Source organism: Grammomys surdaster, unplaced genomic scaffold (genome assembly GCF_004785775.1).
Source record: "Grammomys surdaster isolate TR1022 unplaced genomic scaffold, NIH_TR_1.0 126158, whole genome shotgun sequence".
Classification (NCBI taxonomy): Eukaryota; Metazoa; Chordata; class Mammalia; order Rodentia; family Muridae; genus Grammomys; species Grammomys surdaster.
The window spans coordinates 2122303-2134701 of NW_021620966.1; the positions used below are offsets into that span (position 1 = coordinate 2122303).

General features: G+C 45.5%; 1 protein-coding gene across 1 annotated transcript in view; it reads left to right on the forward strand.

Moving 5' to 3' along the window:
• Sort1 (sortilin 1) overlaps positions 1 to 12399 on the forward strand; it is a 54846-nt gene that overhangs the window by 35104 nt on the left and 7343 nt on the right. Inside the window, exons 12-17 of the mRNA XM_028757280.1 lie at positions 2546 to 2648; positions 3373 to 3541; positions 4489 to 4679; positions 6507 to 6696; positions 9609 to 9725; positions 12196 to 12304. Of these exons, the coding sequence (XP_028613113.1) occupies positions 2546 to 2648; positions 3373 to 3541; positions 4489 to 4679; positions 6507 to 6696; positions 9609 to 9725; positions 12196 to 12304 (879 nt within the window). The remainder of the gene's footprint in view (positions 1 to 2545; positions 2649 to 3372; positions 3542 to 4488; positions 4680 to 6506; positions 6697 to 9608; positions 9726 to 12195; positions 12305 to 12399) is intronic.

Genomic DNA, 12399 nt, shown 5'->3' on the forward strand with positions numbered 1-12399 from the left:
TTCATCCATGTGGTTGCAGACAGCAGGCTCTCCTGTATAAGAATGACAAACATCCCATTGTGCATGTACTGTGTTCTCTCTTTATGCATTCATCTAGCAAAAGATACATAGATTGGGGGCTGGAGAGATGGCTGAGCAGTTAAGAGCACTGGCTGCTCTCCCAGAGGATCCAGATTGAATTCAAAGCACCCATATACAGCAGCTCATAACTTCTGTAACTCCAGTTCTAGGGACCTGACACCCTCACACACACATGCATGCAGACAAAATATCAAATGCATATAAAATAGAAATAGATCATTAAAAAAAAAGAAGAAGAAGATACATAGGTTGGTTCTCTATCTCAAGCCACAGTGCATGTAGACTGTAGTTATCATTGCCTCGAGGTTCTAACTTCATCTCTTAGCTAAACACCACTAAGTAGACTTGCTGGCACCCCTGTCTTTACATTTTAGAGGAAACACCACAACATTTTGTGTGGTGACAGCTTCAGTTACCTTTCCCCAACACCATGAAAGGATTGCCCTTCCCCGACACTTTAAGCAATATTTGTTACCATTTGTATTTTTGGTAACAGCCATTCTAACAAGTATGACTAGACGATGCACTGTAGTTTTATGTACTTTTCCCTGACAATTAATGACACTAGACACTTCTTCAAACACCACCTGGCTATTTGCCATCTTTGAAGAATGGCTTCATTGTTCTTTGCCCATTTTTTTTTCTTTTTTTAATGTGTAGCCCAGGCTGGCCTCGAACTCGTGATCCTCCTGCCTCTGCCTCCTTCAGCAAATCCTACCGGTGTGCGCCACCACTACCGGCTCTTTGCCCATTTTTTAAGTTAGGTATTTGTGTCTTGCCATGCAGTCCCTTGTCCTCTGTGTAGTGTGCAGACAACTCTGTTCTGTCCACCGTCACTTCACCCTTCTGCCGTTCCCTTTGCAGAAACACTTTATTTGATGTGACTTCATTTGTACATTTTTGTTCTTTGTTATGTGTGTTCCCAGGATCAAATCTAAAGTTGCTGCCTAGACTGTCAGGAAGCCTTCCTGTGTTCTCTGCGAGCATTTTAGTTTCTAGTCTTACATTCACCTCTAACTACTTAGAGTCAATTTTTTAGGTCATATGAAATCAGAGTTCAAATCCTTCTTTTGAATGTAGATATCCCGTTTCCCCAGCAACATTTATTGAAGTTATAATTTTTTCATGTGTTCTCAATTTCTTTGTCAAGTATTAATTAGACATACATGTGTGGGTTTATGATTGCCCTGTTCCCTTGGCATGTATGTTTGTTTTTATAGCAACACCGTGCTGTTTGGATGACTGTAGCTTTATAGCACTGTAGGGCAATGTGACCCATTTCCCCTTCTTCTTTTATTTGATTGCTTTGGTATTTCACAGTCTGAGGGTTCCTTTTTATCACAGAAAAACATTGATTTTTATCAAACATCTCTGAAGATGTCTATGTAGATTACTATATGTTTTTTTATCCTCCATTCTGCAAAATGTGCTATATCATATAAACTGATTTTCATGTCTTTGAACCATCCTGCCACTCCAAGGATGACTCCTACTTGGTCATGGTGTATAGCAGCATGCTGTTGAATTTAGTTGCTAGTATTTGTTGAGGATTTTGACATCTGTGTTCAGTGAAACATTAACCTGTACATCAGTTCCACTTCTGGGCTCATATAAAACATAAGTGCGCTTAGGCATGGTCTCCTATGTCTGTTATCCCAACCCCTAGGGAAAGCTGAGGCAGGAGAACAGCCAACTAGCCAGCTTAGGTGATTTAGTAAGACCTAATATAAAAATAAAAATTTAAAAATAAGGATTAGGGATGTATCTTGGTTGTAGAGTACTTGCCTAATCGGTGTAAAGCTTTTGGTTACAATCCCCAGCTGGGAAAAAAAAAAGAGAACAGAATCTTAATAAAACAATTGTGCCAGCTGTCTATGTAACACAATTTACAGTAGCCACAGAGGTAGAACCCCATCAATAGTTGAATCGGCTAATAAAATATAATATATACTCCCCACCCCTACTCAAGATGGAATATTATTTTGCCTTATACAGGAAGGAAATTCTGACAAATGCTCTAATATAAGTCAACCCTGAGGACATTGTTATAAGTGAAATGAGCCCATGATAAAAAGACGTTTTCTGTGGGGTTCATTCCTATGAATGACTATCCTAGAGGGACCCTAGAGTAGTCAGATCTACAGAGACAAAAAGTGGGACATGGTTTCTCAGGCTACAGGAGACAGAAGTGGTTTGTTGCTTTAAAAGTGGTGGTTTCAGTTTTACAGGATGAAGAGGTTCTGAAGGCTGATTGAGAATATACTAAGAGTAAACTTAAAAAGCCAGATAATACATTTTATTAAATAAATTCTACCAGGTTGTTTTTTGTTATTGTTTGTTTGTTTGTTTGTTTTTTTAAATCAGCCCACTGAGGTTTAAGTTCAATTCAGTCTTATTGCGTCTGTGAAAGGATTGAGGCCGTCAAGCCTTTGGTTTTAATCTGGGCTTTGATTTCTCTTCACAGTGCAGCCTTCACATCCATGCTTCTTATAGCATCTCCCAGAAGCTAAACGTCCCGATGGCCCCACTCTCTGAGCCTAATGCCGTGGGCATTGTGATCGCTCATGGTAAGGAGCCCTCCCTCTCACCATTATGGACTGAGTCACCAAGCACAGGGAGACTGCACTGCCTTTGAGCTTGTGCGTGCACTCGTACACACACACACACACACACCATGAGCTCACCCTCAAAGTAGGTGGCTTTTGTGTTTTGTTCCAGTTTTCTTTCTGTTGCTGTGATAAACCACTCTGACCAAATGAAACTTGAGGAGGAAAGGATTTATTTCATCTTATACTTCCAGGTTACAGTTCATCATTGAAGGAAGTCAGATCAGGGATCAGGGAGGAGCCTGTTTGCGCCTGACTGATCTTTCACAGGCTGATCTTTAGCTAACTTCCTTATACAACTCAAAGTGACCTGCCTAGAGGATTGATGGTGCTCACAGAGGGCTGGGTCCCTGCCCTGTCAATCATTAATCAAGACAATCTCTCATAAATGTGGGTATAACCCAATCTGACCTGGGCAGTACCTCAACTTGCGATTCCCTGAGACAATGCTAAGCTGTGTCACATGTACAGCTTAAGGTGACTAGAATATGATCCTTTGATAGAATTTCCTGTATTACAACAATTCTTTGGGCTTGGCAAGAGCAGCAGCTAGGCTTTGATGGCCGTCATTCTACTACAACAGGCCTGGTGACAAATACAGTAAATTCACTCAAAAGTTTTCCTCTTGTCAGTAAATCCTCTCGGCTTCTTTGCTAATGGATGCTAATGGTCAATTACTTTTCAGGTAGTGTGGGAGATGCCATCTCGGTGATGGTCCCAGATGTGTACATCTCAGATGATGGCGGTTACTCCTGGGCAAAGATGCTGGAAGGACCACACTACTATACCATCTTGGATTCTGGAGGCATCATCGTGGCCATTGAGCACAGCAACCGTCCTATCAATGTGATTAAGTATGCATGCTCTCAGCTCCCCACACATTATCTGCATAGAAGGCAGTGGTGGGAGAGCTCTTGGGCTTACTGCAGGGAGAGCCACAGGACCCTGGTTTACATTATTAGATTCTGCAGAACTTTGGCAAAGGCTCTCCTTCACAGGGATTATGTTTAGAGCAAGCCAGACTAGGTGACGCTACTTTTCCTTCTCCTAGCTATGTATTTTATCACTTTTTAAGACTATTTTTCTAGCCGGGCAGTGGTGATGCACGCCTTTAATCCCAGCAAGCACTTGGGAGGCAGAGACAGGCAGATTTCTGAGTTTGAGGCCAGCCTGGTCTACAGAACGAGTTCCAGGACAGCCAGGACTACACAGAGAAACCCTGTCTCGAAAAACCAAAAAAAAAAAAAAAAAAAAAAAAAAAAGGACTATTTTTCTTAGGCCGGCAAGACGAGTAATCACATAAAGGTGTTTGCTGCCGAGCCTGACAGTCAGAGTTCAGTACCCAGAATGCACATGGTGTAAGTTAAAAACAACCCTTCCACACCCACCATTAAATGAAAAATATTGATCTTCTTTCTCTCCACTGCCCAAAATGTAGAAATGCCCAAGTTAAGTTAATTTCTAACCTAAGTTCACATGTTATAAAGTAATGTGAGTTATTTCAAGTCTATCTTAAGTTCTTAGGAATTTAGAATTAACTTATTAATTTAGAAACTCATTCTTACCTGGGCCATACCTCTGTCTTCCTTTGAGAGAAGTATTCTCTTCCATGCTTGTATGAGTGAATCCTTTCTCATACTCTGCTAACTAGAGGTATTGGAAATTAAAGTAATTTTCAGACGTAAGTCACCCTCTAAATCCAAGAGTGTCCCCTGGTCTGGGACCAAAGGCTAGGTTGCTTTCCTGAACCCCCAGTCCATGCTGGTCCTCTGTCATGATCCTTCTCTAACTTGGGTTTCAGGTTCTCCACAGATGAAGGCCAATGCTGGCAGAGCTATGTGTTCACTCAGGAGCCCATCTACTTCACCGGGCTTGCTTCCGAGCCTGGAGCCAGGTCCATGAACATCAGCATCTGGGGCTTCACAGAGTCTTTCATTACTCGCCAGTGGGTCTCCTACACAATTGATTTCAAAGACATCCTTGAGCGGAATTGTGAGTGTCTCCTTTGGAATTTCCCACCAGAAATCTATAAACTCCTTTTCTCAAATAACGAATTCAGAGGAATCTCTTTCAACCAGGATAATGAGATGCATATGCATATGAAAGGCGACGGGGAGGATGTTCCACGTGGGCAGTCCAGCAACGGAGCAGAGAAGCAATCCTGGGGCTAGTGCTGTCCACAAGAAATACAAGGGGCATCTGTATAATTTAAAGTATTCTGTTAGCTATGTTATAAAATAGAAGGTGAACTACACCTCTGTGGTGGAATTATCTATAAGTGTCTAAAGCATCATTATCACGTAAGCAATATGAAAGATACTGATAGTTCACGGTTTCTTTAAGTCAGCATCCCCAAGCAAGTTTCAATTCATCCAGCCATGCTTGGCGGGGGTGGGGGTCAGGGTGGGGGGGGGTGTCAATTCATCCAGCCATGCTTGGCGGGGGTGGGAGGTCAGGGTGGGGGGTGTCAATTCATCCAGCCATGCTTGGCGGGAGTGGGAGGGGGGGTGAGGGGATGAGGATTGGGGTGGGGCTGCCATATAGGACCCTGCAGCCTTGCCCAGCAGGAAGGATCTTTTGTGCCATTTATGAGACATTCTTTTGACTTGTTTGTCTAAAGTGACTCTGTGACTTTGGGAGGTATCCCTCTGTAGGACAGTGGGTGCGCGGGGACTTTAGAAAACGAGTTTTGGAGGGAGTTTTGAAAGGATCTCTCTCTATCCACTTACTCAGAACACTGAAGGGAGGGGTTTCACATGCAGGTTTAGTTTGGATGTGAGTCCTAGCCGAGGCTCTAAAACTCTGGGCAGGTGTGAAGGACTCCAGGAAGGAAGTGTCCGGCAGTGTAGCGTCTCAGTAAGAAAGATGTAGACTAAAAGAAAACACTGCGGGAAAGGTGCCTGCGTTCACTGTCGGCATCATACAATCAAGGGCTTATTGGAGTCATTTCAGACACGGGTGACCCCCATGTTCACCCTGCGGCACCTGTAATGCAGGGCTCTCAGCCTGCACTTCCTTTTCTATAAGACACTTAAGTGTGACTCATAACCTGATTGCCTTTGGCTTCTAAATGCAGTAAAGAAGGTGGACAGAGCTGGCTTGTGAGTTCATCCTCAGCAGGGACTTCTACATTAGCTCTCAAGCTTAAGACTGTTAAAATATTTGTTACACACCTGTCCCTGAGCAAGCTGGCTCTCCGATGGTCCTCAAGTTCCTCAAAGTAAAAAAACCCAGGCGGCACTCTTTAGGTTCCGACCAGGAGCATTTTCCTACGAGCAGATGATGTAGAATGCTCAAGCAGAGGCAGATGGCGGCAGTCGTAGAGCCAGTGGGCACTAGAGAAAAGCTAGGAGGAGGCTGCTTTCCCTTCTGCTTGAAGCCAAGTATGCGTGGTAACATTGAATCTGGGCTCTTGTTGGTGTCGTATGCTAAACAAATGGCCAACGTATGGGAAACATGGCTGCTTGTCTGTGACAGCTCCTGGGATGGAGGGACCAGGCCATCAAGGCAGACAGCAGCCTCTTGGTTTCAGAAGACTCTAGCGCTCCCTCTACAGCCTCCCTTTAAAACAAAGGTTTCACTTAATCTCCCTACAGAAAGCAAGATGGAGAAGAGTCTTCTTTTGCTATGAGGAAGTGCAGCTGCTAGTGGGTTCTAGACTAAAGTGACTCTGTGTTTGCAACTCCAAACTGAAGCAAGAGATTGAATCAGCCCACCTCCCTTCCCTCCCCCACTCCTTCCCTGAGCCTGACAGCTGCCTTTCTCTTGTGGGTGGGCTGTGTGCTATGCCAATTCCTGAACATTCTGTCTGTCCTTTAGGTGAAGAGGATGACTATACCACATGGCTGGCACATTCCACAGACCCTGGAGATTACAAAGATGGCTGCATTTTGGGCTATAAAGAACAGTTCCTACGGCTACGGAAGTCATCCGTCTGTCAGAATGGTCGAGACTATGTTGTGGCCAAGCAGCCATCCGTCTGTCCGTGCTCCCTGGAGGACTTTCTCTGGTATCAGCACTCCTCAGATCCCTCTGTCAGCCCCTGTCCCACGTGCAGGGAGGTGAAAAATGGTTGTTTTGTCCAGCTAAAAAATACTGACATCCCTTTCCCCCAGACTAAGTAACTCCTGCCTGCTGTCCACAGAAGTGAAGTGCAGAGAAAGGGGCCATTACTAACAGTTAACAGATTATTTTATCATGCTGGATGGTCACTGGACACAGACACTGTCCAACCTTAGAGGTAATGATATGGACAGAAATTAAATAAGAAGAGGTGGTCTGGCATGCAACTCAGGTGGTACAGGGTTTGCCTAGCATACATGAAGCCCTGAGTTCAAGCCCCAGCATCAAATAAACAGTGTGTTGATTCATGCTAGTAATCCCAGCTTGGGGGACGGGGCAGGGGTAGGGGCAGTTCAGTAATAGCCTGGAATACATAAGACTGTCTCAAAAAAATTAAATTTTAAAAATCAGGAAGGGTTGCAGGGGAAGTCTACAAAACGATAAACTAAAAACAACAGGGAAAGTCGCTCAGGAGCATGGAGGAAATTGGGCTTGGCAGGCAGCTTCTGGAAGGCTCTAGGCTTTGGATCATTTGCAAGACTGCGGATTGAAGGTTGGTGATTTGGTCTTGAGACTAGAGGTGACATCAGCATATTCATTGTGCCTAGGTCAGTGAATTTAGTGGCCACCAGGATGTACTCCCTAAAGTTCAGGACCATCAGGATCAAGAGTTAGGTACTTACGTGGTCTGGTGTTAGTTTATATGCAAGAGACCAGTGTCACTTAAATGAGGAAATTTGAGACAAATAAGAACTGCCTCATATTGAAGGTGATAACTTGCTGCTTGTGACAGACAGGAAGTAAAATTAGGTCCCTAAAGCACTTGGACAAAAAGGGCAGCTAGTACTCTTGTCTCCTTGTCAAATTCCCCGAACTACAGATGACAGCTCAGTGCAGCTACAGATGTCAGTGAAGGAAACTCAAGTCCAACCTTGTGTGGCCCCTCCCACCCTCCTTTCCACAGGAAGCATCACTGAGCTCACCTTTGTCTGTCAGGCAAGCCTGGGTCACTCTGAAGGGTTGTCCTGTCCTGTCCCTGGCTTCCAGGGGCCTCTTTCCCAGAGCCGCTGTCTCCTAACATGCTGGGATCCTGCAGAGTGTGGGCTTGTGAGAATGCTTCCTATGTGAGGAAGATCTGTCCTCACCCTGCACCTCGGAACCTCCCCCTTGACCTTCAGTGTATAAGATAGCACAGCTTGAAAACCTCATCCATTTCCCTCACCAGACTGAAACACACAGGAAGTGGTAGGTGAGGAGAGAAGGGTCCCCTGTGGCTGAAAGGAGGGGGATCGTGGAACAGCTTGTTCAGGAGGTAGCAGCGCTGAGTATTGATGACCAAAGTGGATCATAGAAGCCAGTGGACTATTGGGATCTTAGACACCCAGCAGCACACCAAGGAAGGCTGTGAGAAGTCAGAAACACTTGGAAGGCAGAGACAGGCAGAGCCCCCTGAACTCCAGGCTGGCCTAATCTATACAGTGTGCCCCAGGCCTGCTAGAGCTATGTTTTTAAAAAGAAAAATATGGATCAGAGTCCAGGTTGAAGACATTAAGCTAAATTTCCCTTTCAGATAGTGGAAGAAAGGTACTGTTGTAAATAGTCATAGAACCGAGGAGGAGAAAACGTTAGGTTTGATGAGCATTAAGCCTCGTGGGGCCTTAGACATTCATTTCCAAGGTTGCAGAAGGCGTTAAAGTCAAAACACAGGAAACAAAACATAAATGAGCTAAAGGTGTAGTTTGGTTTAGTGGTAACATGTTTGCTTAGTATGACATGTGAGAGTCTGGGTTAAGTCCCCAGCACTAGGGGCTGGGGGTGGGTAATAGTCTAAATGAGCAAAATAAGGTAATTAAAAGTATTCTTGCAAGAAATATGGCTAGACACAGGGCTCGGGGCTAGAGCACTTGCAAAGCATGTATCAGGCCCTGAATTCAATCCCAAGAGAGAGATGGGGAAGGGAAGCAGGAGAGGGAGGGAGAAATTTACCCAATTAAAACATAAGGGAATGATTTCTAGGGTAGGCATGTAGACTGAGAAGACAGTAATTAGCGGAGGAGAGTGGCTGTCCTTTCTCATACTCTCTGTGCACAGACTCAGGGTAGTGGGAAAGCAGGCCCAAAACATGGATGCTACCCATGTCTACAGTCAGCCTGGGAGAAGAGGCAGGATCTCGCTGGCTCTCGTCATGGGAGAACACAGAAGGGAGGGTGGATGAGATGGTGTGGAATGGATGGGGCAGGCAGGGAGTGCTTGCTGTGCAAGCATGAGACTGAACTCTGACCCTCAGCACCCCCAGAAGGCAACACACATCTGCAGCCTCAGTGTTAGTGATGGGGGGGACAGAGGGACCTGGAGTTCACCAGCCGCCAGGCTCGTCAGTCAGTGAGCTCCAAGATCAATGAGAGACCCTGTCTCAGAAAATGAGGAGAGGCAGAGAGGACGACAGCTGACATGAACTTTTGGCCTCCATGCTTGGGCATGGACATATACACATGCTAATATACATGCAAGCGTCCCGGACCACAAGCAGCCCCTCAGGGCAGAAATGTGAGACAGAGCAAGTCAGTCCCCGCAGCCAAAGAAAAACAACGGGTTCCATTAGGCTCTATCCTTTAAACACTTCACCACCTCTCAGTAGCTCCACACTGGGGACCACATCTTTAACTCAGAGGCCTGCGGGAGACACTTAAGATTCTAGCATGTACCTGCAAAGACACCATAGCTTTCCCAGCCCATTCTCAGCAACTGTTCTCACCTCAAATGGAGCACCCTCAATGGGAATCTCAACTGAACCTACCAGTCTCGTGCTGGCTTGTCGGCAGGCAACTTCTAAAGTATGCTTATTGTTGATTCTTACAGTGACTTTGGCTACTTCCGTCCAGAGAACGCCTCGGAGTGTGTGGAGCAGCCAGAACTGAAGGGGCATGAGTTAGAGTTCTGTCTGTACGGCAAGGAGGAGCACCTGACAACAAATGGGTAAGGCGGCCTCTCCCTGCCGTGATCTCACTGCTCTGGGCCAAAGCAGTTTATCGCCACTGTTCTGGATGAGCAGTATTCCAGGACATTCAGGAAACCACCGTCTAGTAGACCTTCTGTGATGACACAGTATTCTGTCATCTGCCATGTCCAAATGGCCTCCTGGGGCCATTGACTGCAGTGCAAATGAGGACCTAGTTTTCCACTTTCATTAATTTTGTATTCAAATGGCCTCCACAGGGGCCGGTGCTCTCCCAGGGACTCCCCTCCCTCATTTTTATGCTACTTTGTTGATGAGCTTTCTCCAGGACCCAGTTTTGGGTACAGTCTGAAGGGACAGATATGTGCCTGACAGCAACACATAGAAACGCTAGGTCTGTGCAGGCCCTGAAACAACACAAAATATCCCCATAGACAGCACCCGTCCCTGCCTCCAGCCCTGGGCCCATGCACATTTTTCCTGCCTCATAATATTTCAGTCAACAAAATAATGCATTCGTAAAACAGGACTTCCCGATGAGGTAGCCAAGCTTATGGAAACCTGCTGTCCTAAGATAGGGTTTAGCGGTGTTTGTGGGGAAAGATGGGATGAAACGTGATGGGGCAGCGCATGTCTGTAACCTTAGCACTCAGGCCATGGGCTGGGAGGTCACCTTAAGTTCAACAGCAGTCTGTACTACACACCTAGTTCTAGGCTAGCCAATGCTACTTAGAAAGCCCTGTCTTGAGAAAGGAAGGGGAAAGTGGTTTATGTGGGCATGAATAAATATGGCCACATGCGTAACTTAGCTTCATAGCTCCTCACAGAACACACACACACGCCCAGAAATGGTGCTCCCATAGTCTCAGGTTGGAGGTTTTGGATCCTTTAATGTCAAAAGGTTACCCATTGAATTATTCTGGGTCATTCAAAAGGTCACCTGCATAGTCATTTGAGTTGTAGCCATTTGAATCCCCTGAAAATTGTTAGGTGTGGTGGGACACATCTTTAATTCCAGCACTTAGGAAGCAGAAGCAGGCCAATCTCTATAGGTTCAAGGCCAACCTGGCCTACCTAGTAAGTTCTAGAACAGTGAGAGCTACTTAGTGAGGCCCTGTCTTAAAAATAAAACAAAAGCCCCTGAAAATGAACAGAAGCCACCGTGATCATCATCAGAAGTGCTACAACTCAGCTGGTGAGAAACAGCTGCGTGGGCTCCGAGCCGGCGCCTTTTAAAGTCTGTTAAAGGTGGAGGCAAACAGCAAGTGAAGCCAGAGCTATGTTCAGATTTCCTCAGTTTCCCAGAGACAAGAACTTTCTGCATTTTTCAAATCTGATTTCTGGAAAGAGGCAAGAGCCCAGGAATATATTCTGGTTAAAAAAAAAAATCTTTCCACCCCTCCTTCCTCCTCTTTTTCTCCTCATCTCTATTTTTGTGTGTGTGTGTGCATGCGTGTGTGTATTGTGTGTGTGTAAGTATACATGTGTGCGTGCATGTGTGTGTATGTGTGTGTTTGTGGGGGGGTGTATGTGGTATGTGTATATGTGGTATGTATGTGTAGTGTGTATGTGTGTGGTGTGTTTATATGGTGTGTGTGTATGGTGTGTGCGTGTAATGCTTCTTGCACATTAATACATTGACATGTGTGATGTTTGTGGTATAGGTATGTAGTGTGTGGTATGTGTGTGTGTGGTGTGTGTGATATGTATGGTGTGTGTGTGATGCTTCTTGTACATTATTACAGATATCTATCATATGTATGTGATGTGTGGTGTATGTATGCAATGTATGTAGTATGTGGGGGAGTGTATAGTGTGCAGTTGTGTGTGTGAGATGCTTCTTGCACATTAACTAATATAGTTATTTGTTGTGTGTATATATGATATATAGTGTATGTTGGGTGTGTGTGTGTGTGTGTCCTGTGTATATGTGGTGATGTGTGTGTGGTATGTATGTGTGAATTGCTTGTTGCATACTAATAAAGATGTTGTGTGTGTGATGTATAGTGTGTGTGTGTATGTTGTATGCATGTGTGTGCTGTGTATATGTGGCGCTGTATATGTAGTACATATGTGTGAGTTGCTTCTTGCACACTGACTAACACAGACACTTAACATGTCTCCTGCATTGCGTGGCTTAGCCTCGAGGCAGCTCTCTGGCTCCCTGCTGCTCAGCAGAGCTCCTCCTCACTGCGGTGAGCTTAGAGCCCAGTTTGCTCACGGGCATCTCCTAGTCTTCATTATAGGCAGCCAGCCTTCACCTGGCATCACTGCTGCTTCCAATTTGTTGTTTTGGGGTTTGGGGAGACTTTCATAAACTTGCTTCTTTAAGGTTCCATATCCTTCACAGCCTCAGGCAGGATGGCTGCAACTCTTGTAAAGCAGTGGTCGGGTGCACCCAGCCAAGAAGCCCTGGCTGCTGTCTCTGTGCCTTCCCCAGACACCAACACAGCCACTGCCAGCCTCTGACCAAGCTCCTCTGCCCTTCAGGTACCGGAAAATCCCAGGAGACAGATGCCAAGGAGGGATGAATCCAACCCGAGAAGTAAAAGACTTGAAAAAGAAATGCACAAGCAACTTCTTGAACCCCAAGAAGCAGGTATGTTGAAAACAAACCTAGGTTCTGGGGATAGGCGGGATTTCACATTCTGTCAGGAAGAACCAAAGTTATACTTAGGGATCAATACGGGATGG